Below are 27,979 nucleotides of genomic sequence, written 5' to 3'. Positions count from 1 at the left end.
ATTTTATGAATGATTTGACAAATCAAAGATGTTGAAGATGTTTCATACTCTACACCAACTCATGCTTATTGATAATTACATAAACGTGCTGGGGGAGCTCTGGTTAGGACAAAAGAATTTCCCCCCCTAAATAAGCGAAAGATTCAACAAAAGGTTGATTATAGCAGTCTAAATGATTTGCATCTAAAGCACTGGACTGAATGGAATCTTTCCTCCTAAAATGTTCATAGATTCTTTATGACTGTGCTCAGTAAGCTTGAAACAGATTTTAATTTACATTAAAGAGGGATGACAACAGAATGATGGTAAAGTCTAAGTAGGATTAGAATTTTCTTCTTGACCAGCTCTGCTTGGAGGTTTGGTCATCTGAACATAACTCCACCAAAGTGTCCACACCATCCACCTCTTGACCTTTACCATTTCATTCTCAGTCTCATGTCTAGTCTAGCAACTTTGAAACTGGACTATTTAATAAATCTCATGCTGATAGTGACAGACAGGGCAATGCTTTACATTTTGATAGTATAAGATGATTTATTGTTCAGATTACTCCACATAAAAACAATCAGATCAAATATTCATCCATTAAAAGCATATCACAAAAAAAAAAAAAAAAAATCTACGTTTAAATTTGTAAATACACGTTGATACTATGCAAGTGCAGATTTTTCAAATAAAACATGCATAAGAAAATATTTGAAAATGATCATGCCAAATAAATCAAATAAGGAATGTTGAAAAATAGTATGTTAAATGCCATTTAAAATCTAAAATTTGCTTTGTGTAAATCAATCCATCACATTAATAAAACCATCCTATAAGATACCCAAGAAAATGTATTAGCATTAGTTAGCCAAGTAAAAAACTAAAAAAATGGTTTCAAATATATCAATCAATATTCTATTTCCCGAACCCATACTTAAAACATGATGACTAAAAACTAATTCTTAAATGTGTATTGTACATACTAAGCATAAGAATTACAGCTAAATGTGTTCCTAAGATGTGATGTAGCTGTAAGTAATTGAAGAGGAGTAGTCAACACTGCCTCTGCGTGAGCCACTTCTTGAGCCAGTATGCGACCCTGTTCTGGATCCTGTGCGAGAGCCTGGACCCGATAACACATTGTATGGGCTGCTGATACCCTTTGTAGACATAGAAGTAGCCTGGAGCATCTTCATACCATTGTTCTCTTCCACCATGCAGTTATCCATTGCCTCTTTGTATGAGATTTTTAGTTTGGTTTTAGGACAGGTAAGGTTCTTAATGTAGCTTCTCGTATCCTGCAGCTTTTGTGCCCCTTTGCCATCGAGCCATCCTTTGCGGATGGCTTCCTCAATGGTCACCCGCCGACAAGTTTCTGGCTCTATGAGTCCTCCCGTCAGGTACTGGAACTCCAGAAACCTCTGCCCTGCCTCATAAGGCAGCCATTTTTCCTTTATGGCCTCAGCGGCAGACAGTTTCCTCTTGGTCTTGACATCCTCGAAACCTACATAAGCCTTCTGTGCTGGTTTTAGCTTGACAGCCATGTCTTCATCAATGATGCGCTGCTGTACAGCCTCTGTCAGAGAGAGTCTCTGGCCAGTGGTAGGATTTATAATACCTCCAGTGCAAACCTGGGCTTCCAGGAGCCGCTGAGCGGTGATGGTGTCCACTATTTTACGTCGCTGGGCTTCAGGGATGGTTATCTTCTCTAGGGTCTCTGTATCAAAAATGGCTCCCACAGGGCTCTGGTCATCATAAATATCAGACGGAGGGGAGTGTGTGATAGATACATTAGCAAAACACTTGCGGACAGTTGGAGATGATGGCGCAACCTGCGTGGGTCTACTGCAAGTAGCAACATCCTTAGGACTGCTGGAGCAGATGGCAAGCTCAGAGCTATTGCTTTTACTAGTGATCAGATCTGCGAATTGAGTGAGTGTCAGAGTCCCTGCACGGTACTTGTCCAGGCTTTGTCTGTCAATAATACCCCTGTCAAGGGAATCTTGAATATCATACTGATTTCCAGTCTTACGATCAACAACAACTATGCGCTGGCTGCCATCAGATGCTGAGATTTTGATCTCCTCCCACTCACACTCTTGTTCAGAAAGTTCCAGAAAGGTGTCATAGTCTATTAACTCTCGATGGTAAGCTTCCCGTACGGTCATCTCTTTCCCTGTGTCAGGATCTACAATCAACACTCTCCTCTTGCGGAGAGTGTTATTTTGAGTTGTTGTTTGTTGTGGCTTGTTCTTGTCCTTCAAAGGCAAAAGGATGAGCCCCGTCTTAGGATCTGTGATGCACCTCTTCTTCAGTTGCAGATATGTGAGGTTTTCATGGGTGTTGGGGTCAAAGAAACCTTTGGTGTCGTCGCCCTCATATGTCAAAATATCATTAATTTCACGGTTAAAGTAACCTCTCTTGTAAGCCACTTCCACATCAATACGATGGCTCCCTTTGGGGTCAATGATGCCACCACTGGCTATCTGAGCCTCCAGCAGTCTAATTCCATGACCCCTCTCAATCAGCCCTTTCTCAATAGCTTGAAAGAGTGAGATGATCTTTCCTGTTGCTGGATCTTTATATCCTGTGACAGCCTTCTCAGCAGATAGCAGTTTGTCTTTAAACTCCTTTCCCACAAGAGATCTCCTCCACGCATCTTCCACTGTCATGCAAACATTACTGACTGGATCAATTATGAAACCAGAGGCCGCCTGGGCCTCCAGGAGCTCCAGTGTGGTTCCCCTCCGAATCAGTCCTTCTTTCATGGCCTGGTAAAAGGGCATGACCCTGTTTTTGGCCTCATCATATATACCAGCAATACAAGATGATCCACCTAGGTACAATTTGAGCCTGTCCTCAATATCCTTGCCTGTTAATTTTCCTTGGTTTATTTTATCCAAATCTGCTTGAGTAAGCAAGTTGGAATCCATAAGCTCTGTAAGTGAGACCTCACCACGTAGACCTTGCACTGTGACTTTCTGGTAACCACTATCACAGACAGTTTTAGAAACCTCATCAGTCTGTGTATGCTTACAGGATGCAACGGGACGCTGTTGCAACCTCCTCAGTTCCATTTCCAAAGCTTCCCTCTTCCGAGAGAGCACTGAGATTTCCTTCTCTGAGCTGTGAAGACGACTCTGGTAGCGCTCTTCCACACTCCTAAGCTCGGCAGTCAATCTCTGGATTTCGCTCCGCAAGGAGGCCCTGTCTCGCTCTGCCTTGTCTTTGTCTAATTCGCTCTGTCTGATCTGCCCCTCTTTTGACTCATATTGGCTTTTCCAATACTTGAACTCCTTGGTAATTTTGTCAATTTCATCCTGGAGGCGTTGCTTCTGTTTCATCTCAGATTCTAAGGAGACATTGATGCGTCTGAGCTCCTCTTCATAGTGCTGCTGCTTACCTTTGTCTTTTTCCAACAGTTTCAGTTTGCTTAAGAGACTGTCTCTCTCTTGCGCAATCTCTTTGTAGTGGGTCTCAGACCGCTGGATCATCATGGATGACTGTAAACAAAAGAGAAACTGTTCATTAAGGAACTATTTCAGATTAGATTTCATAGAAAGATTTCTGTATCACAACACAAATTACTATGATGCAAACAAGGTTAGAAAAAGCAACATAAATCATGCAGGCAGAGATTATTTATGTTATGACTTTTAAGATGTTGTGATTTTCAAACAAAATATAATTTTTTGCCAAAGCAAATTTGAAATATCAATTTGCAACCATGCAGTGTTATGCAGAAAAGTTGTTTTCAAAGGTCACTGAAACATTATCCAGCAAAGCAATTTTCATATAAGCCATAATTCTGATGGATTTTCTGATTCAACTGATTAAGAAGAAAAATCAGTTGTCACTCAAAAAAATACCTCCGAGAACTGCTTTTGGATTTTGGCAATTTCCACTCTTAAAGTTTCCTTCTCTTGAGTCAGTTCATTGATTAGTTCTTGCAGTTCCAGTGCCCTCTTATTGCTGGTTTGTAACTGGAACTGAATGGCTGACAATCTGGATGCACTTTCACTCTCAATGGTGCTCAGGCTTCTTTTTAAGTCATCCCGTTCCAGTCGCATGGTCCTTAGTTCCTCCTCAAGCCGCAGGCGTTCTTTGGTAAGATTCTGAGTGAGGCTCTGCAGCTTTTCAATCTCACTTGTGTTCTCATTTAACATACGACTCTTTTCTTCTATAGTCTTATAGAGAGAGTCATTCCGTTGATTGGCCTCACGGACGCGAGCCTGTTCCTGTAAAAGCTGCTGCTGTAAGGCCTTCAATTCTGCATTTACCCTGGTCAGACTCTCTACCATGACTTTATATTCCTTTTGGCTTCTCTCCAACTCATCTTTTAGACTGCGAAGCTCCTGCTCATACTTGCGTCCAGAAGTACTTTCCTGCTCTTGATGGACCCGTAGAGTGTTGATAGTAGTGGTGTATTCACGACACATCTGATTCACCCTCTCCAGGTCCGTTTCTATCCTCTTTCTCCTTGTGAGCTCTTCCTGTGTATTCCTCTTCTCTTTTTCCAGTTCAGCCTGCAACCCATTCACCATTGACTGCAGTTCACTGATGCGACTTAACAGTGTGGTGGTATTCTGTTCCAACTTGCTCTTCTCATTCATTTGCTTCTCCATCTCTCGCTTTAAGATGACCATTTCTTGCTCTGAGATCTTTAGCTTATTAATGACCTCTGTGGTGGAAGTGTGCTTAGTGAGCAGTTCAGCTTGAGATTGTTTGAGGCTTTGGTTCTCAACCTCCAAGGCTTTCCTCCTTCTGGTCTCATCTTGAAGGTTCTGTGTTAACAAGGTAATTTGATGGACCTTTTCCTGAGCAACTTTGTTGGCCTCTGCCAGATCTACTTTATGTCTTGTGTCAATCTCTTCTCTTTGACGTATCATAATCTGAATCTGTGACTCCAGTTCCCTCTTGCACCGGCTCCCCTCTGATGCAGAAGACCTCTGCTGATGTGCTTCCTCCTCTGCTTTCCTCTTTGCTTCTTCTGAGCGGCTGAAAGAGAGCTGCAGCTTTCTAAGTTCTTCTTCCAAGTCTCTTTTCTCAGAAGTCAGCCTGTCTAACTGGAGTTTTAGAGTTGCTGAATGCTCCTCCTTCTGCTGTGTTGCCATGAGCGCACTGGTCTTGGTGATGTGGATCTCAGATTCATAAGTTTGCTTAAGGCTATTAATGTCCTGGGTCAACTGGGATCTTACCTTTGAGGTCTCGGACTCTGCTGCGCAACGACGGGAGGTCTCATCCTGGAGCTGAAATTTAAGCCGTTCAATCTCCAGTTCTTTGTCTTTGATGGCCCTTTCAAACTGACTCTGGGACAAGTTGAGCTCTTCCAGTTCTTTCTGTCTCTTGCGGATAGCAAGCTCATACTCCTCCTGCTGGCTGGTGTATCGTTCCTCAGCCAGCCTCCGTTTGCGTTTCTCATCTTCAATGAGAAAGGAGAGGCGAGACACCTCATCTTGTAAGCTCTTCAGCTTATTCTGGGTGCTGTCCAGGCTTTCCTGGGTAGCACTGCACTGCCTAGCCTGGGTTCTCTTCACCTCCTCCATCGATATAAGATGCTCTTTAGATTGGGTGAGCTCCAGCCGATAGCGAGTCAGACTGTCCTCCATTGATTTGTTCTTGTGGGTTTGATCTTTCAGGTCATCTTTTAAGCGCCTCAACTCCTCCTCCAAAAGCTCAATTTTGGTGTTCCGCATCTAATTGAAAACAAAGTTTCACATGTAATAGATCAGTGGAAGTGGACTAAACTTCTTAACTAGACTTATCTTTACTGACTAAACTTAAGTGTCTTAAAGTAGGTGACTTGTATCTTGTATTGTGACAGTATCTGCACTGCGTATATTAGCTATTGAAGTAGCTTTCTTGGGCCTTGCTCTTCACATTCTTCGTGGCACCTTGTGTAACCCCAGCACTTATATGCTTAGCCAATTATTTTGGTATTTGCCACCTACGCTCTATCTGCACATTATTATGATTTACCTTGGAAACATCTACCAAAATTTTAAATGTAAACAAAATAATTAATAATTTAGCTCACAGATTTCCAGAAACTTTGTCTGGTAAACCCTTGGTACCTAAGTTTTTTTTATTATTCTTTTAAACTTTTTTTAAAAAGTAAAGATTTTAAGTATATATAATGAATTTCACAACATTTCTATGTTGTGCGAGAGCCTGGACCTGATGACACATTGTATGGGCTGCTGTTGCCCTTTGTAGACATAGAAGTAGCCTGGAGCATCTTCATACCATTGTTCTCTTCCACCATGCAGTTATCCATTGCCTCTTTGTATGAGATTTTTAGTTTGGTTTTAGGACAGATAAGGTTCTTAATGTAGTTTCTCGTATCCTGCAGCTTTTGTGCCCCTTTGCCATCGAAAATTTCACAAAATTTCATTTCCATTTCCATTTGGAAATGGAAAAAAATTTCCATTTCCATTTTAATGAAACCTTTCAATTTTTTTTATATAAATATTATACATTTTTATTAAACATAATTTGCCTTGGCATTTCTTTCACACTCTCATGACCCTCCAAACAATTCCCTCACAAACCCCAGGGGGTTGGACACCCTGATATAGGTATTCATTAGTAATAAAATACACATTCACAACAGACATTTTTCAAGTTAATTAAACACACAGACACGTTTTCTTACCTTTAACTCCTCCATGTTTTTCAGCATTTCCCCGAGGAACTTATAGTAGTCACTTGAACGTGTCAAGAGCTCTATGTAGCGTGACTGCAACTCCATTGCCTTTAGCAAAACAGTTCCAAGTTAGTGATGGTAGAAAAAGTAATGCTGTGTCATTACTTGTTATCTACTCAAAATAATTTCAATTACCGTAGTGTTACATCTCATATTTAGCTCTACGTGTGAACACTGTTCTCTGTTGAATCTACTATTATTACCTCATGCCTCAGTTCAGTGGCTGGAGACTGAAGCATAGTCTTCTTAATGGGAATGTTTAGCAGAGTCTCCAAACCTGCGCTGTAGGAAGCCAGCTGGAGCTCATAATCCTAGGAAAACCGAAATACTTATATAGCCTTTTTTGCAATTTTTTTATATATTTCTTGTAATTATGAAAAACAAAAATTATTTGTTTCACCTTTATGGAGGCAGCACATATGTCAGAGTCTCGGACCACGTCATCCACTTTTTCCTTCTTTCCCTTTATCTCAGAATACAGCGCCTACAAAAATTTACAACAAATCCTTAACTTCACAAATAAAATAAAGGAATATTCCACATAAACTTGCATTCTTTCATTCAATCCATTTACAGGTATATAACAATAAAGTAAATACACCATGGCTCTGTCCCAAAACCTATCAAGGTGCTGTGCTCTCTACTTTCTACATAGGCAGCAAGTCCATTAACAGTCACTCACACAGGTCAAAACTAGTGCTCTTCATGAATCGCATGAGAGGCTAGCCTAACACTCAGCATGCTAAAACCTTCTTTAAGAAACTGCATCTATAATTCGCCCCCTTTAAATCGCATCCATACAAAATATTAAAGCTAAAAAAATATTTTTAAAAATCCATAAACTAGTACTGCTACATACTGTAAACTAGCCAACCTCATTAAGCATCAAGTTGGCTGCTGGACGACAAATCGACCAGCCTGATCCATCCCTACATAGCACACACAAATATTGTGTGAAATGGTCCTTTTTTTTAAATTAGTTTAAAATTGTTTTTCATTGTTTATTGATAATTTGCAGTACTGAATGAAATATAACTTATATATATAAATATACAGTATATATTAGAGTTGGGATACTCGATTTTGGACTTTGACTCGAGTCTGAGTCACGAGTCCAATTTTAATGGACTTGGACTTGTCACGGACTCGGATGCATTTTCTACTCGGACTCGAGCCTTTGGGATTTTTTTACTCGAGTCCATGCCATGGCATTTGTGATGCAATGAAAAATAAATAAATGAATAAAAATAATGAAATAGAAATAAATGAACACGTCTCTGTCTGCATGCAGATGTAGCACCCCCTGATGTCGTAGATGCAGCCAGAGTTTGTTTCACAGCAGTGGCAGTTCTAGAGGAGGGGCCCGGGAGTCAGCGCCCCCCCCCAATACAACATTCAAACCTCTTGGCGCTCGTGCTCTATGACGTCCTGTCAGTCAGCGCAAATGCCCAAAATATTGCGCAAATGCGTTTTCAACAACGAGCTGAAAGAAGCCGATCCATTTCTTCGCATAACACGTGAAAATATAAGCGAGGTGTTTTCTGTCACTGTGAATGTTCATTTTCCCCCGAGCACGGAGGTAAATCAGACAATGTCACATTCAGACAGCTACACTGCACTTTTTACATAGTACAAGCACTTAAATGTTGAGATGTGGGGATTGTATTTTGAATTTTATGGATCCAGTGTTGAGAATTTGTCTTAAAATGTGTACCTGACATGACAAGTCTACTCATAATTACACATCATAAAGATAGTTTAGGCTACATGGAATTTGTACATAAAAAAAGCTCAAATGTGGTTAAATGGTAAAAAACAAATTATTAAACAAAATATAATTTACAGTGAAGTGCAGAAGTTTGCATACCCCTTTTGTTTTAGGGCTACATGTTTTAACAACCCTTTCAGAATGTATACAACTATAAGAGATAAATGATTATATTTTTTATGTAGTAATGCCCTTCAAAAGCTACGTTACTTAAAATGTAGTGTAAATGACCCAAATCATCCTGTTAAAAAGTCGACTTGGCATGTAATGGACTTGGTTTTGAGTCCGACTCGGCCCCTTTTGGACTCCGACTTGAATGTTTAAAGACTCTGACTTGACTCTGACTTGACTAAGGTGGACTCGAACCCAAAACTAGTCTATATTAAAAATCATCACATGTCTATGTAGGCAGCCTACAAGATGTTAAAACAGCTAATATGATAGACTAAGCAAGTGTTATTTGATTGAGATATGCATGTTGGACTGACTTTTTGCTGATTGAGGTGATCCATTAAGTTATCCACACTGCTGAATTTAGTGATCTGGAGGACGTCTTGGCGCTGACGTGTCTCCTGAATCCATTTGTTAATCATGGAGCTCATCTGCTTGTAGTGATTCAGCTGTTTCTCCTGTTTTTCCAGGTCCCACGTCCTGAGAAACAAAAAGCAAGATATGGACAAAATCTAGGATTATGGTGGTGATACCTTCAACAGTTCTAATGCATTCTTCAGGACAAAGTCAGAACAATCAGCACTATACGTTCTCCCCTACCTGCTGTCGATCTGGGTCACAATTCGTCGCCAACGGTCTGTCATCTGTCTGACGAGTTCTGTATATTTGGACAGGTCAACATCGCACTGATGGAAAGACTTGTCAATCTGACCATTCCAGTGGACAGCCTTGGACAGCTCAGACTCCATAGTCTTCAAAACACCTTTCTTCTGCTCCAGTTCTGCTTTCATGTTCTGCATGGCACAAGGCACCACTTATTCAAACAACATATCAATATCAAAGGAGACAAGGAGTCATATCAAGAGTTGGTAAATTATATGAACTGATAAACATTTTAGTTTACCTTGAGAGTCATGCGGTACCTCTCCACTTCATCCAGATCAAGAGAAGAGGTTTCTTTCTCTGTAAGACGAGCCTCGTGGACTTTAATGATGTCCTCAGCCTGCAGGAGGCTATGCAGCACCGCTTGAAGAGCCGTCAGTCTGAAAACATATGCATTAGCACATTCAGATTTCATTCACCTCATTTTCCGTTATTGCTGCCATTTAATTACAAACTCAACAAGTCTTTCTGAGAGTGGGATGCATATTTTATTAGAAATTATCATGGTGAAGAGATACAGTATTGGCCGTGTTGAATGTTCTTGCCTCTGGATATAAGCATCTGAGAAGCCTTGCAGGCTGCCCAGTTTCTGACTAACGTAGTCCAGTTCTGTGCGCAGGAACTTGGTCTGCTCTGCATTGGTGCTTCCTTCTAACTCTCTCAAAATCTTCTCCCTCAGATGCAGGTACTCGTCCAGGATGGTGTCCAGATCGCGATGCACACTCTGATATCACAAACAAGAAAAAGCATTAGGCAAATCAGTTAAAAAAATTTGCTTGGTGTAAGAGTTTGTGTATTCACACTCGAAAACAAGAGTGCGATGGTGTCAACATTAAAGTCCAAAGCCTTGACCAAAGATCGACATGCTTTAAATTCATATTAGGTAAAAAGGAAACACAAATCTAATTAAAATGGTCAAAAGCTATAATTTATCGCAGTCCACTTGGCCTCAAATGACTACAACAGACTTTGCCAGTGCTAGCGACGTTTGTGTGTCAGCTTTACATCCATGTTTGTACCTGCAGCAGCACAAGTCTTCGGGAGCACTCCTGTACACCATTCTCTTTCAGAGGAACATGGAGATTCTGAATCAAGCCCACCTCCGCTGCCTCAAGTCTGCGTCTGAGTGTACTCAGGTCTGAGACGAACCCAATGTTCAGACCTGAGCTGACCACCTTCTTTCCATCTGTCTCCACCTTCACCTGCTTCGTGACTTCAACTTTCCCCCCATTCTCTCCTGAAAAACAGATCAAACCTTAAGATCTAACAGTTCTTCTAACACAGTAGTCCTAACCTCAGGTCTGTTTCTTGTAAAGCTGCAGTGCATTCAGTTTTTAAGTCTGCTTGAGCATCCAGAGACATTGGTAATTAATTCAGAAAACCTTAATTACATTTGACCAACATTATTCTATAAGTATGAAGCCCCTTACACTCTTAATAATAAAGGTTCCTCTAATTGGAACCACATTGTTTTATAGCCTGGTCCCATAGGAGAACACTTTTATTCTGAAAATCTATGTACTGGTGCTTTAAAGAACCCAAAAACCAAAACGCTGATCTGAAGAACCTACAGTCAGAGACTATTTAGCCCGAGACAGAAAATTGTATTAAAATGAATGGGAGAAATTGGAACACCCAATATGGCGGATGTAGAAAAAGGAAGTCCCGTCTTACAGGTAAAAGAGCCAATCACCTTTCAGATACAGAAATCGCCTGTCAGTCATCTAAAAAAAACGTGCATTTGTATTAGCTGGACGAGCCCAAATATATTTATTTTTTGTAGTGTAATGGGAGCTAAAGTAGCACAATTTATGATAGCATTGGTGTCAGATTTTTGTTCTTTGATTGCAATCTTAACCAACCATTTTGGAGATTTCAGTCTTTCTCCATTCAAGTAGATAAGTAGCAGTACTTTTAATGCGGCTTGTCTCCAAAGAAAATAGCAGCCTGGAAGAGTACCCAAGATGGCTGCCAAGTGGACTGACTTGCCTTGAAAGGGACTTTGCTACATAAACGTCAAGAACTTTCCAAACAACCATGTAGCAATTCATGAACTCTACCGTCACAAACGATTCTTCATATTAAGTGGGTTCTTTGCTGAACGTTGGATGCTGTAAAGAAGATATTAGCTACTAAAACTAAGAAATTAGTTTTAGTACCTTTTTTTGCCGACACAGTTTACAAATCTGTGAGTACTGATTTATTTATTTATTTATTTAAGGTACCCCCCCCCCCAAACTCCTGTAAGGCCATATAGGGCTCCTTAGTACAGTCAAAGTTGTAAATTCAGTAACCGCTCTGACGAATTCAGCTTGTAATTCCATCAGCTGATTGAAAATGCTAACTTGTAAGTTCATGAGTTTTTTAATTACTCATTTAAAGAACCAAATTGAGTCATATTTTTGTAACTTTCTAAATGAAGTTGTCAGGTATGTGAACGGTATATGTGCTGGTGTCTTTGATCTTACTGTAGGTGGGCAGATGGATCACCAGCTGGTCATAATGTGCTTGTGCTCCTGTGTACTGTTGCTCCATCTTCCTCTTGTCATCATCTCCAAATATCTCAGAGCCGTGACTGTTGCGCATAAACTCTTGGTAGTGCATCTCCAGACTCTTAATGATGTTACGATACTCCTCAGGGCGCATTTGTGACAGCTGAGACAGAGAAAGAGGGACAGAGAGAGAAATAAATATTTTTTAATAGCTATTGGAGCCAGAGATGGAGACATTTGTGAATAAATTCTCGGCTCAATTCAGAAAACCTCAATATTTAAGACAGGCACCAGTAAGTGGAACTGGAAGAGCCTTTTAGCTCACTCAGCTGAATTTAGTCGGCTGATATAAATGTTCTTTTGGTTTGCATTAAAATTACACAGTATTCCTGAAATAGACTATAATTTTCTATAGTTTTAGTACCTGATATGTCAAAATGGTAAATGTGCCTTTTTGCTCCTGGAAAAAAAAAAATCAGTAAATGCAGTTGTAATTCATACCATAGAGAGCGTGAGGGAGTTGATGTGTTTAATGTCCCTCATGCAGTGTTGCCAAGAAATCAGACTCTTGATGTTAATGTACAGCTGACTCCAGATGGACATGATGGCTTCAAAGTACTGCTCATTCCTGTCAATTAATCAATGCAGTTCTTTACTATTACACTATCAGCACTATCTATGATCTGTGTGCATGTTTGTTTGTCGTACTTGTGGGCGAGGCTGATGCTCAGAGGGTTAGGTGGTGGTATAATGAGGCACACTGATGGTATGAGCATGTCCAGTCCTCCAGGTCCAGTCACTAGCCACTTACTGCGCTGAGAGTTGTCTTTCAGAATAGCTTCATTTCCTTTCAAAATGCTCTTCTGTAATACACACACACACACACACACACACACACACACATGCACTGAGTCCTTCGAGTTTTGCAGAAAACAGTCCACACTACATGCTAAACAAAGCGATGCCATTTTTGCGAATATAATAATGTTTTTTTTTATTTTTATAAAAATTTCAGAAGAAAAGCAGAAACAGTTCTGAATAAGCAAGTTGCAACTCTTCCAAACTTCTACTGTAATCAATGGAGAATAAAGAAAAGGACTCCGTTAGTGTGTGTGTGTGTGTGTGTGTGTGTGTGTGATGTTCACCTGATCCTGTTTGAAGTCACACAGAGCTTGCACTATGACCGGACTGCTGCTCTTCTCCTCTGGGTTACGAGGCTTCAGACACACAATGTTCTTGGACTTGCTGGCCAGCGTCTGTACCTGCCTCTTACTCTCTATGATCCTCTCTTTCTCTTTCTACACACATACATACACAATCATGAAGAAAAGGTGGTGCAACATTTTTGAACACCAAATGATTTGCGTAGTGCATTTACATCATATTTGAATAGGAAATGACATCATAGGATTTCAGATGCAGCACGTGTTTGTTGTTACTCAGGAGTAGCCTACTCTAATGATGTCAATTATTGATACACCTCCTTTGCTTTACTGTTAAGCCATAGGACAGATCTTTAATATGACAATTTGTGCTTTCAGATATATCAGTATATTCAAAAATTCACATTCATACTCATGTATTTACAAATTGTATTTTTTTTCCAATCACATCTTCTAATCATATATAAAACAAAAAAAAAAAAACATTTTTTTTTCTTGTGCTGATTATATCAGATCAGGCTCTGTCACCTCCAGGTTTTTGAGCATTTCTGTGAGGTTCTCCAGAGGTGTGTTCTTGTCACAGGTGAACTTCTTAAGGATGCCCTCATGGTCCTTCTGCAGCCTGGTGTACGTTTCATTGGCCTCCTTGAAGAACTACAAAGCATAACACACACCAAACAACCCATTTAAGACTGTTTTTCCATCTATGAATATTTTTGGGTGACTATAGATGGTTTAAAAACAACTGATGCCCAAGTACACAACTTTAGGAAGAGTTTTGACAACTTTCATGTCGCCATTTCTGGGTGTTTCCTCAGAAATGCACCCAGCATTTTAAGTGTCTGATGTGTAAAACCTCTTATTATCTCAGTCTTTGCATAGGATTGCCGTACATCATTTTTTAAAGGAAAATACACTTAAAATTGCATAAGAACTGCACAGTATGTTCATATGAAAGGTAATTTCATATGCAAATAATACTACACTTTTACATCAATTAAAATGCATCTTGTTTAAACACATTCTTAACTAAGATCAACTATTGTCTTAAGTTTTAAAGGCAAATATTCATTTAAACACACCAAACAACATTCTGTCTTGTAGTGACAAGCGGTGACATCATGTACTGTACATTCTTGCCCCCTCTGTGAGGCATTAAAAAGTAAATAAAAACACAGTAAATATAATAAGGTCGTGAGATGGGTCCCGCATAACCCGTGGGGGCGTCCTGTATGCCAGTGCATGTATTGATGTTTTTACTATTGAAACAGGAAATGTGGGCAGGACATACAGATTAATTTAATTAAATAGTCAATATACTTAAAACCTTATTTCACAGCTATGAACCATGATTTGCTACTTGCAGGGGGAGGGACATTCTTGGACAAAAATCTGTGTGGTTTCCCAAAAGACAAAGATTGTAAATTGGAAATGTGTACATCTGCTATCGATGGCCTCATAGCTAATAGACATGGACTAAAAGCCACAAAACTCCAATTTTTATTTCAGGGAGTCTTTAAAAGCACAGTGGAGATTAGGACGGCTCTTACTTGGCTGTAGGCAGCGTTCTCTTTAAGGTGAACATCAATGCATTTGGTGATCTGCAGTAACCAGCTCCACTGGGTTTGCAATGTGTCCATATAAGCCTGAAAGAGAAAGCAAATGAATGCAACCCTTATATGATAATGCAAAAAGCATTTATATGAAGAATCGATAACTGGCTTGATAGTTTTATAATCTACAGACTAACAGAGATGCCAAGCCTGATATATTAAACATACATTTAATATAGGAAATTGGCACATGTTTGTGAGTTTTGTATATTTGCAGGTTCAGTTATTACAGTCTTTACAAAGTTGCAAGCTGTGTAGGGGGAGTTTGCATACCTGTATTTTATCTGAGGCTGGGTGTTGGCTCTTCAGGAGGTTGTCCACCTTTATCTTCAGTTTATTCAGCTCTTTCTCTTTCTCTTCCAGCTCACTCATCAGTTTCTGATAGGAGGGAATTAAGTGTCATCATCAGAGACTTCTGAATGAAGTTATTATTAATTGTGTGCCTTGCCCAAATTCATGCTAAATTTAAATTTGTGCATTTGGTTGTTGCTTTTAGCCAAGCTTTAATTTTTTCAGTATGTGTGTTCAGTGGGAATCGAGCCCATAACACTGCCATAGCTAGCACTTGTGCTATGCTCAACTAGTTGGGCTATAGGAACAGTTATGCTAAAGTTGTATTTTATTTGTATATCATCTGCATTCCTTGAGTGCATACGGCCAGAAACATACTCTATGTATGCATCTTGCAAATGCAAACCTGAGTGCTTGGCCAACATGCTGCAAACATGTGCTCTTAAGGTGGTGGTAACAAACCTCAGTAATCAAGGGGGTGATAGAGTTATGTTCAAATGTCTGTGCCATTAAACCGGATGTGTTATAATTCAGGTAAACTGCTATATTTGGGCTGCATCTGAAACCAAAGGTAGCTGTCTAGCTGCCTCACTGTCCTATCAGTCAATGTCTGAACAGACAGCTTTTATGTACGAAGTTACCTCCAGAAACTGGTTTTTGACAGGCTATTGAGGCAGCATAACGTCACATAGTTGCTAGGATAATCAGCAACTGATTATCACCATCTGGTGTCCACTAAAGGTAACGCGTCTACTTCATTCATCTAACCAAACCACAATGGTCTAATAATCTAGAACAAAATCAAGAGACTTTTGGCGATAAACAAGTGTATATTTCATAACTACAATACTAATTTCTCGCTAGAAATGGAATCAAAAGTTGGAAAACATGGGAAAAAATTTACATTTATACACAAATTGGCTATCAACCACCTCTTCGGCCACCATTTCTTTTCTTCAGCTCAACCGTTGTGGAATGGCGTGCACAGGATTGTGGGATTTCATAGGCAGTGAAGGAGACATCTATGCTGCCTTCAAAAATCGATCAGATGAAGATATCTCAGCAGACAGGATGTGACACGAACATTGCATTGGGACGTGCCTTGACCCTTCTTACCTCCATATACAACCTCCGGAGTCAGCATTTTCCTGGTTTCAGACAAAGCCATTGACTTTCTCTAACTCGTTCAGTAACACTTCCTTCAAAGTGTTGCCCCACCATGACATTAGTTGATTTGAAAGAGAAAACTCATCAAAGAAGCGTACAGTTCACATTAATGTCCACTACAGCACCCCTTGCAGCAAAGTTTAAAATGCTACGGATACTTGCACTGCATTATGCATTATTTTGGAACACAACGATGCACAAAGTCAACCTTGTGCAGCAAAAAGTCAAGTCGTTTTTTTATTTGTAAAACGCTTTTCAAAACACAACGTTTCAAAGCAGCTTTACATAAATTATGCTGTAATAGAAATATAAGCTGTGATGTCTAATGTCTTAAAGTCATCATTGTATGGTTTAAATGAATAATGTGATATTAGATTATGCCTTAAAAAATTATTTGTCTTTAGGCCCCCAGTGAGCAATCCAAAGATGACTGGAAGCTAGAAGCATCTGCGTTCATGTACTTGCGTAGTGTATGCTTCGGGCCTCCGTGTGAGTGTTTCAGCAGAATAAATTGGTCTTACCGAGTAGCTCTCTTGTTTTTTGGGGATGTAGCTGTCAATGTTTTTATCGCCCCAGTCAAAAACCAGCTCCTCTTCCTCTCTGTCATTAACCCACATGATGGCTCTCGAGATCTCCTCAATGATGTTCTGCAGGTCTCGCAGCTGAGCTGTTCGCGCATGGGACATTTTCTACATGAATGAAAGAAGAAAAGCACAAAAAATTCCTTCATTTGTGCCCCTAATATTATTTTGGTAAAACTTTTTCAATAATGTTCATTTAAAATCACACTAAAGACTCCCATTTTGTTTATTTAGTCTTAGCTAACCTGTAAACTGTCCCATTCTTGATCAAGGGCGTGAAGTCCGGCCTTTTCTCCACTCTGCAGCTGAAGGGGAAAGAGTTTGTCAGTATTCATATTGGGGAAAATTTAGAATTAAGAATGAACTCCCTTTCAATTTATGAGTTTGAACTGGAATTGGAAGACAGGAAGAGATTACTAATCCCATCTAATGTTTCTGGAAATAACCCGGGTTGTGTGTAAAAAATCGTACTGAAAAAAATCTGAATTTAGAGCAGTTATATGAATTTAGATTTCATTCCATTTCAATTCTACTTCCTAAAAATTTAATTCTAATCACAATTTCAATTAAATTTAAATTCAGGAATATAAAAGGCATTCTCAGATCATTTCTGTCTAGTTTTACAATTCTCCAGTTGTATCGATACAGTGTGTATCAACAACATAATCAGTCATTCTTGGTTGTTTGCAGTTCCATGAGTGTGTGTGCACAGGCTGCAAGTGATTGTGTTTGTGCTTTAGCAACTTACGTTAGTTATGTGTCAGCAAACCGCATATTCAAAAGTGTGTGTATTCTTGCTTTGCACATGTATGTGTACCACACACACACTCACCAGTTCATCTCGCGCTCTATCCACCTCCAGGCTTCTCTGAACTGAACTGTGGAACTTGTTGTGATTCAGGATTTGTTGGCTGACCGTCTCTGTATCATCACCGAAGGGTGCGGTTTCAATAAGCCGCTACAACACACAAAAACACAGCAACCCAGATAAGTGCACATGTACAAACACACCCTTCAAATTTACACACCTCGCTGATTCCCTCGCTGTAATTATTATCTGTTTCAAAACAGTATCACATAACTACACTATCGTTTCATCTTGATAAACACATGTTAAAAAACAGCATTGACTGGGACCTCACAATGAAAATAAAAAATATTCAAATATTAAACTTTAGGATTAGTTCAAGCCAACATAAAAAGTCTTTCATCATTTACAAACTCGTATGATTTTCTTTGTTCCATGATCAAAGGATATCCAGGCCACTTTTTTCTATGTAATGAAAGTGAATGAGGATCGTTGTCTTTCAAGCTTCAACATGACAAAAAAAGCACCCAAAAAATTGTGAGGAAGACTTTTGAAGACAAACGATAGCTTTGTATGAGGATTTTTATTTTGTATGGCACATTTATATTGTTTTGGGCTACATTTGTTATTCTTTAAGTGATTTTTTTTTTTTTTTTTGCTTGGCAGTGCCAGTCATCAATCACTTTCATTATATGGGAATTTTTTTTTTTTTACCAGGATATCTTTTCAAAAATGCATCTTTTGTGTTCCACAGAAGAAAGTCATTCGAGTAAATGATGACCAAATTTTCATTTTGGGATGAACCATCCATTTATTTACTATGCAATACGTTTTACTCTTTAGTCTAAAAAAAGTGTCTAAATCTATGCAGATGTTTGTATAGATGTTAATGATTAGTGCAGTTTATGTCATCTTCAATCCTGGCCAGTAGGTTGCAGTTTCTAATCATTAACTTCAGCTCTGGACTGTAGAGGCTCTTTCAAGCTGATCTAATATGAGTTTTGGGAGTTATTACATAATGTCTGGGAATGAGGATCAGGGTCCACAAGATGCTTATGGTGTTGTTTTGGGTGACTGCAGTTATTTCAACTATTCACCCCTGCAGAGCTCAACAACTGATAAGAACACAAACCACTACAAACCAGTTACTCCTGAGTCACTTTTGCCACTTTTGTCTCGGTTGCTTTTGCTAGAACCCCTCCCTGTTTTTCCTCTCTCGAGCAACACAATGCATGCTCTGTCTAAACAGTGGAAGTGTGTGTGTGTGTGTGTGTGTGTGCGTTGCGGTTGGATAAGAGTGGAACATTTGTACAAAGAAAGAGATTTATTTGAAGCAAGCATGAAAGAAAGAAGAATCAAACAATTGAATAAACATACAGTAAAAGTGTTAGAGGATGAGGAAAGATCGAAAGAAAGGCATTGGATGAGTTTAAAAAGAAAGACAGACAATCGATCAAAAAATAATCAAACAAACTAAAACAAACAGTAAAAAGTGTTTGATGAGTTTAAAAAGAAAGGAAGAGACAGACAGAAAGAAAGAAAGTAGATAAAAAAATAATCAAACAAACAGTAAAAGTGTAGGATGAGTTTAAAAAGAAAGAAAGAAAGAAAGAAAAAAGACAATCGATACAAAAATAATCAAACAAACTAATAAACAAACAGTAAAAGTGTTGGATGCAGGGGCGGATCTATCGGGGTGGCATAGGGTGGCAAATGCCACTCTAAGAAAAAGCATTGCCACCCCATCTGCCACCCCAACATAAGTATCCAAATGTATTACATTTAAATGTAAGTATATTATAGTGGATGTTGTCATTGTGTAGGGGTTTATTCATGTCAAACTGCCTAAACGCTCACCAAATGCACAAATGGCTACCGACCCATTGATTGATTACAGCAGCAACCAATCCTGTGATTGTTTACAGCAGCGGCCAATCGCCTACCTACTATTGCAGCGCGTGTACAGCGTTTGGGCTCTCGTGGGTTGATGAGCTTATTTCCTCAACAACAATGACCACATGGACAAATACATGGGAAAAAAAGAGGTAACAGATGAATTTCTCAGTTGTTTCCAAGTATTCACTGAATGATTATTAGACACATCACTGTCAGTTATGGGCTGAGACAGATGAGACGTGTCCTCACCACTTTTTGAAATAGCTTTCGTCAGGTATGTGTATAATCCACATGAAACATCTCCAGTTCTTGAGTAGGAGTTTCTATTTCATCTGTGTGTGTTTTGACTGGCGATCCGGCGCTGGAATGTGTTATTTTGAATGTTAGTGTTTCGTTGCGGCTGTTGTCAGTGTCTGCAGTTTTTCCACAGCTCGCGCTCTTTTCCGTGTCCTCCATTGTGATGACCTTCTTGGCCGTATTGTTTGTGTGTATGTAGAGAGTGTGTGTGTTTGTGTGTGTTTTCTTTTTCTCTTTCTCTCCCTCTCTTAATCGCTCTCAAGTGTGCGGTAACCAGGTGAGCTGATTCCTCCCTATATAAACTGAGTGTTTCATGGCTGGGTTGTGCTATGGGAGAGGGTTGTTCATGAGCTGTGTCATCTCGTTCACGGGCACTCAGGCACATACTGATATTTTTCCGTGTTCCTGCTGCTGGTGTGGGAGTTTGTGGTTGTCGCTGTCTGAATTTCGGAGTTCGCATTTTTTCATATACAGAAATGTCAATAAATGTGACTGTGTTTCCGCTACTCTTATCTCCCCACATGTTGTTGCATTTTTAAAGTATAACACCCATCCACTGATGTACAGATGCAATCTTGTTTCATTTAAATAAAAAGTTATATTTGGGTGAATTAGAATCCAAAACCTCTAAAAACTAAAGGCAAAAAGTTACCACTAGATCAATAATTTAGTAATCAAATAGTTTTTAATCAAAGTGCTGATCTATGTATTAATCTACTGATTAACAAAATCCCAAGACTGATAGTGGCAGATGTACAGATGAAATCACCATATTATGTGAAATATTTATTTGGGTGCATAATTAATATTCATGAGTTTAGCAGCACTGCCCCCCACAGTACAATTTTCTGTACAGTTTATTTTTATTTAGACCTAACTTTGTGTTAATCGTCACTTTCAAATTGATTATTCCAGCTGTTACAAAAGTTGATATGCCTACAGGACTTTATTAACAGAATAACATGAGATATGCATGCATTTTCCATCCATGGGTACACTTAACAAAATAAAAAGAATTGGCCTGCATAAGGTGGTGACGTTTAGTCCAGATTGCCGGTTCTATATGTGAAGCTTAGGAACATTTAGAATTTGTTGATGTGTTTAATAGACAATGTCTTGGTGCTCTAGATATATACAATTTGTTACTTATTTTTTGTTATGCAAATTTTGTAGCTAAATGGTTACTATATGGTTCCTGTGGAAATGCAGTTGTATCACAAATTCATGGACATTTGTAATTTGATAGTGACTCTTAATGAACTGGTACTTGTTGCAATGAAACTTCATCCATAAGAACTACGCATGGGCACTTGCTTTGGTGTTGACACACCTCATAGTCTGCATGCCATCCCCTTGCCATCCCATAAAAATATTTCTAGATCCGCCCCTGGTTGGATGAGTTTAAATAGAAAGAAAGAAAGAAAGATAGACAAACAAACAAAAAATTTAACAAAAATAATCAAACTAATAAACAAACAGTAAAAGTCTTGGATGATTTTTGGAAATATAGAGAAAGAAAGAAAGAGCACATATGGAGGAGTTAACTGAAGAAGTAAAAGTGATGAGTTGAACACTGACGCAGATGTGCAGAAATTCATGGTGGGGTGAACAGGTTTTTTGGGTGTGGTGCAGTGGTGGGGTGGGACAGTGAAATGGGAGTGGACCTGCAACAGTGGGTGTGTCTCCTGCTGTAGGTATGGAAACCAAATAGCTCACTCTACACTATCACAAGTAACAACAAGTCAGTGTCAGTATTCTCCCTCTCCTGTAATCTCTTTTTTTTTTTGGAGAGGTGTCACATTTCAGTGGGTCGGAATGTGAGATAAACCAGAATCCCACCAACACACTCAAAGGCGCTGAACCAACCCGGACATGAGGAGGCTGTCCCGCTATGGAAGACTGGATTCTATTGGAGTGCCGTCATTTTGAGCTGTACGGCCTATAAACCCTTCACTCCTGTCATTCAACAGGGTTTCTCAACATAATGACCTCTACATGTTGGATACTCTCCAGAAAGCTCAACTTTGCCAACACATCTACTTTTTAAGTTCAATAAAGAGAAGCTCAGAAAAGCTCTTGCATAAGCTAGGTTTGGTCAAATGCATAGCACATCCCAAAAATGTTCTTGCCATAAAATGTCACTGGCTACTTACAGTAGGAGGGGATTTTTGGCACTATCATGATCAAAGAAAAGTTAAAGCTACTGTAGCTCATTTTTTTTTTTTTTTTATTAAAATACTTTTCCCTATCCCAGTTTAATGTGCAGAGACAACTATGAGTAGGTTATTTGTAGCTTGATTTACTCCAAAAATATCCGCACAGCTGGATATTAAAATAATTCTTATTTTAAATAATTTATAACTGCAAGACAAGTTATTATTTAGTAATAAATGATTTAGTTACATTGTTTTAGAAAGTATAGGGATGAAGAGTTTCTATCAGGCTATCTATATTTACATATTTAGCAATTAATGACTAATTCATGTAAATATAAGTTTTGACTGTAATGCAAGACTGAATGCTCTCAAATAGGATCAGTGGTAACACAAAGAGGAGCAGGTTAATGTGTTGTTTTGAATGGTGGCATATAAGCAGACCTTTTTCTGGTTAATCCATGCCATTGCCTCTTGGAAGCTCTTGCTAGGGTCTTCCCAGCTGCTGATGTTGCTGGTCCTCCTCAGAGTGGTGCCCGTGATGGAGTTTCGGATTTCTGCTTGTATGCTGCCACATTCCTCTAGACTGAAAGAAACAATGAGGTTTAGACATTTTTCTCTGACTTGATGTTCCTTTGTATTTCATTTGTTACTGACCAGTATTGGGTACTAATGCACTACATGCAATCTGGATTACAAAATCAGATTAGTAAAATCACTAGCACTCGCAATTAGATTACATTTTAGATTAAATGTGCAGAATCAGATTACAGTTACTAGTTTATGGATTACATGATTAATGTAATATGCACTGTAAACCCTAATGTTGTCATTAATGTTAATTAAACATTACTTCAAATGGCAAGTTTTGGGCACACAACTCAAATATCTATATTGAACTTGTTTATCTTAAAAATCTTTAGATTTAAGATTTTAAGTGTTACTAACTCAAACGATTGAGGACAAAATTGAGGCTATAAGGAATACCGATAATCAATAAATTGTGTTTCCTTGTTCAAATGAAACTTATGGTTAAATATGGTTATAGTTATTATTAAGAATTCATAGAGGTATTTGTAGCTATTTTGTAGTATTATTTGTGTTGTTTTGTTTTGTGTGACGTCACCATTAGGGTAATCTGTGTGTCATTTGGTCAAATTGGACCCTGTTAACTTAATTTCATTGCACAATGTGCATGTGCAACTGAAGTACAGGTTTATATGCATTTCAGTGGAAAATTAAGTTGATTTAATGATTGACCTAGAATGTGTTTATTTGTGCTGTGCTATTTTATGGAATAAAGTCAACTTATTAGGGTTTTCAGTGTGTGTGTGTGTGTGTGTGTGTGTGTGTGTGTGAGTGTGTGTGTGTTTTAACCCAACACCGTTACTGATATATTGTATTTACATGCCCCACAACATGTGTCATCGCACCCTTGACCCCACCCACTGCCGTTCAGTTCGTATCGTAAACAGGGAAAGAGAGAGGCCTAGTGTGAGCAACTATTCTTGAACAGCAAACGAGACCCATCTGGACTATTTTGAAGCTTTTGTGCATAAAACATGCATTACACAGACGTCTTTGACTGCAGTTGTGTATATTGCGGCGCTTTTAAAAGACGCAGTGTCAAGTTACAACTCAGAAAAGGAGACTCAGTTCGGCTTCATTCAGCTTGCTGTTTTTGCGGCCATCTGCACTATTTTTAATTGTTGGTGTGTATATACAAGCACTAGCTGGACGTCTTTGACCACTTGGATGCGTTTCTGGCGATCTGCGCCTCAGTGCACCTATGTGTGTGCAGCATGTTTTACCGTGCTATGGACTGTGTATGTGCGGCTCATATCAGCGTGGACTGCTTGTGAACCAGTCATAATACGATTCAAGTGCTGCAAAGGAACTGTTATTGAAGAAGAATGGGGCAGTTAAAAACACTTGGATTTGACTGCAAAATTGTGAGTCAACAGTTTACTTCATGAATATTTCTTATGTCATGACTGTTTAATAGTTATGGTGCTAATGTGCTTGAGTGAACAGTTTAATATATTCAGATGCGATGTGCGTTATGTGTAAACCCTGAAATTTAGTTTTATAAGGTTGTGGAGAGCTTGTTCATTCTCTTCCATTTGATTTTCAAATATGGCTGAATTTGAGGGGCTGCACGATGTTAGCCAATCAGAAAAGTGGGCATTTACATTGAAGTTTAAAGAAGACGCTGAGGCCAAAACCAAGCGTTTCAATTAGAGGGCCAGAGACAGGGTGGGAAATGATCTTTTATTATTAAACTATGACAGTTTTGGTACAAAAAAAACTTTACTGACATTATCAGTGGACCTCAGGGAAGATAATACAATTATATAAAGAATTGCATTTCATGACCCCTTTAATTAGTTTATAATAGTTCCAATAATTTTATTTGTGCTATTTCATAGTTTTGATGAATTTACTATTACTATAAAATGAGTAAATAGTAATAATAAATAATGAGTAGTTTTGTCCAAACTTTTGACTGGTACTGTATGTTGCAACACATACTCGCATAAACACACACTGCAGTTACCTTCTGAGGATCATATCATTGGGCTGACCAGCGTTCCTTAAGTCCATAGCACACTTCTTGAGCTGTTCCATAGCCTCCGCTGCCATGAACATGTTTTTGTCTACTTCAGACGCCGGTCCCATCTGCAGAAAAATTACACATTTAAATACTTTATCCACCTTTATCACATGAATAATACTCCTACAGGGGATTACAAGTGTGCAACAAAAGTTACCAACAAGACAACTCCTGGGTAATCGACGCAGAACATGTCCACGAGATTTTATTTTATTTATTTAAACACGTTTACACAATATGAACGTGTATGTTTGGTGGCATAACTGGAACCCATTTTACCAAGTTGTTCACCATTTTTAATCACCTTTTTCCATTTACTTAACATTTTTAGGTAACACTTTACAATAAGGTTTCATTTGTTAACATTAGTTAAGAACATTAGTAAACATGAACTAACAATGAACAATACTTTTACAGCATTTATTAATCTTGGTTAATGTTCATTAAAACATATACTAATACATTTGTAAACATTAATGTACTATGAACTAACAATGAACAATTGTATTTTTAATAACTAACATTAACAAAGATTATTAAATGCTGTAAAAATATATATTGTTAATTGTTAGTTCATGTTAACTAATAAAATAGATTTAGATGGAGTGTTGCACATCACACCAGACATTCTGACTTCCCAGAAGTATTTCATGGCAACCATCCAACTGCGGGAAACAGTCATATATTTTCAAATCCACTTCATTTTGTTTTAAAAGGAAAGCGTGACTATAAATAAAGGTATTAAACTCAAACAACTTGAACTAGGACAGTTAAATTATGCCATAGTCTATTCTATCATATTTAACATGGTAAAGCATGCAATTAGATCAGCCACAGGAACTGAATCACATTTCCGAGCTTCAGAGCTGGCCTGAACACTATTTCCTTTTCAACACACAAACACTCCCCAACCCAACGAGAGTTCACTGAACCTCATGGGAGTTCTTACTAAAGAAGGATGGACTACAATAGTTTACTTCAAGTGACATTGAGAAACCAGCATAAAGCAAGGGCACTACAAGAAATTCAAAAGATAGTCTACTCATTACTTTGTACAGTTAGACCCAGTTTCCCTGCACAGAAATCTTTATTACACCATAAACACCACATTATGCATACACACATAGCTGTTGCCCATTAGCCCTAACATGGGAAAATGCAGCTGGACACCTGAGCTAATATACTGGCCCCAGATCAGCACAGATCAGGTAATGTGAGATCTCCAGGAGGGTCAGTTGTAAATGGATAGCTCACCAAAACGCACTGCGGAAAGCAGTGAAAGCTCTAATCACGGTGCGTGTGGGTCACATGGACTTAAGTATATGATAGTGAACGTAAATGACACTTACATTCTCCAGGATGTGCTGAGCTCTCTCCAGGCAGTTCATGCACTCATTGTAAAGCATCTGAGCTCTTTTTTGAGCAGACATGGATGACATGCTAAAAAAAATAAAAATAAAGAAGATAAATCCCCATAATTGAAATTAAAAGTGAATGAATACAATGTTAAAGATAAATACATTTCTGTAAAAGGAATATTCCGGGTTCAATACAAGTTAAGGTCAACTAACGGCATTTGTGGAATAATGTTGATTACCACAAAAATTTATTTTGATTTATCCCACCTTTTCTTTTCTTTAAAAAATGCACAAATCGAGGTCACAGTGAGGCACTTACAATGGAAGTGAATGGGGCCAATTTTTTGGAGAGTTTAAAGGCAGAAATTTGAAGCTTATAATTTTATAAAAGTACTTACATTAATTCTTCTGTTAAAACTCATGTATTATTTGAGCTGTAAAGTTGTTTAAATTGTAATTTTTACAGTCATTTTAGGGTTTAAGGGTCTGTTGACTACATCGTCATGGCAACGAAAGTTGTAAAATTGGCTATAACTTAAAACATAAAAGTTTAGTAAGTGATTTTATCACACTAACATCATTTTAACACACATATTGTTCATGTCTTGTGGCGATACTTTTGAAAAAGTGAGTATTTTAACGCTTACGGGTTGGCCCCCATTCACTTCCATTGTAAGTGCCTCACTGTAATACAGATTTACGCCTTTTTTTTAAAGAAAAGGAGGGATGAGTCGAAATTAATTTTTGTGGTAAATAACATTATGCCACAAATGCTGTCGAATGAGCTTAACTTGTATTGAACATGAAATATTCCTTTAATAGATATTTAATTGATTCATACAAATATGAAAAATGGGAACAGTCATTGATGTGTTCTGTTTACTCTATATGAGAATCCAAAACAAATCAGTTTACTTTCATTATGAATTACATGTTGTATTATGAATTTAACACTCAATGCACATATTATGTCAAGTCAAATGTACAATAATCTGCAATTATGTGAGCACGTCCAAAACTACTTTGTAAACTGCAGTAAATGCGGCAATTCTTTCATGTTTAATAGATTGTATGACATTTTCAAGAGTTGAAAACACTCAACCAGATAAAGTTTCCTGTCTGGTGCCAAAATACAATAACATAATAATGCAGATGGACATATTTGTCCATGCACTTCCCAGAAGGATTTTGTATTGTTCAGATATATATATATATATATATATATATATATATATATATATATATATATATATATATATATATATATATTGTAGCTCTAGATTTAATGAAGTTGTCAGTTATGTTTCATTTAATAATCAACTTTGTTTCAGAAGTGTCTCTTGAAATTCCTTAGGATGTATTAATGTGCTATGGGTCTTTTCTATGGGTCCCTAATTTAAAGAACGCAATGAAGAGCAAGAGTTACACACTGCTCGTTATTTATTAATGGACACTCACCTCTGTCCTCCTCCTCCACCTCCTCCAGCTCCCAGTGAGTTTTTGGAGAAAGTGTGCGAAACGGTCTGCGTATAGCCATCATTGTATTCAGACGGGTATCCATTTCCACTCATGAACATCTGGCCACCATCAGTCCTGGGTAAACTGTAGCCTACAGTGGTCAGATCGGGCCGAGAGTTGGATCTGCGGCTCATTTGGTTTAGTCTGGTCTGTGATCCGTATAAACTCATCCCTGTAGAACTTCAGCGCCTATTCAGGGTCAGTTAAAGTTGTGTTAGTTCTCTTCTCTCCGTGCGCGTCTTTCTCCGTTCCCGACTGCGCAGAGACTGGCCGTGGAGCTCCAGAGAGTTCCGGTTTTGGCTGTTAGACCACACCTAGACCTGCACCCGTCTGTCTCACTGCAAACACAGATATTTCTCATGAGGTGACATCAGCACATCCACACACTCTCCCACGAAATACTTCGGGATGGTCAAATCAGGATTCATGTCAAGTTTGCAGCGCAATTTCGCTCTTTGGACTTCAGCCAACTTTCTAAAGCTGAAGATGTCATTTCCCCATGCATTTATTTGATTATTAGTAGGCCTATTATTAGTTTTTATAATTAAAACTAAACGTGAATTTTTTTTTTTTTTTTTTACTTTCAAAATCTGAGGTCCTTCAGCCTGATGATGTCATGCAAGATTATGTATTTATTTTTAACTTTAATAAACTGAAGCTGAACATGTAAAACAACCCCCCAATTCCCACTACTTAGTAGGTCCTCGTGGTGGTGCGGTTACTCGCCTCAATCCA

General features: G+C 38.6%; 1 protein-coding gene across 2 annotated transcripts; it reads right to left on the bottom strand.

Moving 5' to 3' along the window:
* Positions 1–228: 228 nt before the first annotated feature.
* On the bottom strand, positions 229–27,501 carry LOC127441063 (desmoplakin-like). 2 transcript variants are annotated; one of them, XM_051698227.1, is made up of 24 exons: positions 27,185–27,501; positions 25,718–25,808; positions 24,312–24,433; positions 22,199–22,340; positions 17,433–17,558; positions 16,846–16,905; positions 16,541–16,708; positions 14,835–14,939; positions 14,499–14,594; positions 13,477–13,602; positions 12,931–13,083; positions 12,494–12,648; positions 12,287–12,413; positions 11,762–11,948; positions 10,313–10,530; positions 9,839–10,017; positions 9,535–9,673; positions 9,231–9,424; positions 8,948–9,110; positions 7,092–7,175; positions 6,895–7,002; positions 6,641–6,739; positions 3,855–5,681; positions 229–3,488 (listed from the first exon to the last, which is right to left on the bottom strand). In XM_051698227.1, the coding sequence occupies exons 1-24, from the start codon at positions 27,412–27,414 to the stop codon at positions 999–1,001; spliced, it is 7,389 nt and encodes a 2,462-aa protein (XP_051554187.1). In that variant the 5' UTR covers positions 27,415–27,501; the 3' UTR covers positions 229–998. The 2 variants fall into 2 exon arrangements, with proteins under 2 accessions (XP_051554187.1, XP_051554188.1); XM_051698228.1 differs by having other exon boundaries at positions 493–3,488; positions 5,184–5,681.
* Between the last annotated feature and the right edge of the window lie 478 nt (positions 27,502–27,979).

This window comes from Myxocyprinus asiaticus, chromosome 5 (genome assembly GCF_019703515.2).
Source record: "Myxocyprinus asiaticus isolate MX2 ecotype Aquarium Trade chromosome 5, UBuf_Myxa_2, whole genome shotgun sequence".
Classification (NCBI taxonomy): Eukaryota; Metazoa; Chordata; class Actinopteri; order Cypriniformes; family Catostomidae; genus Myxocyprinus; species Myxocyprinus asiaticus.
This window is presented reverse-complemented; position numbering and strand designations above follow the sequence as displayed.

Bases quoted from the DNA above. Each gene is read 5' to 3' on its own strand.
- LOC127441063 (XM_051698227.1), bottom strand. From the start codon at position 27,414: ATGAGTTTATACGGATCACAGACCAGACTAAACCAAATGAGCCGCAGA. The intron at 22,341-24,311 runs GTAACTGCAGTG...TGTTTCTTTCAG, and splicing joins AATGATATGATCCTCAGAAG to TCTAGAGGAATGTGGCAGCA. The intron at 10,531-11,761 runs GTAAGATCAAAG...TCTGTTTTTCAG, and splicing joins GATCCATCTGCCCACCTACA to GAGAGAATGGGGGGAAAGTT.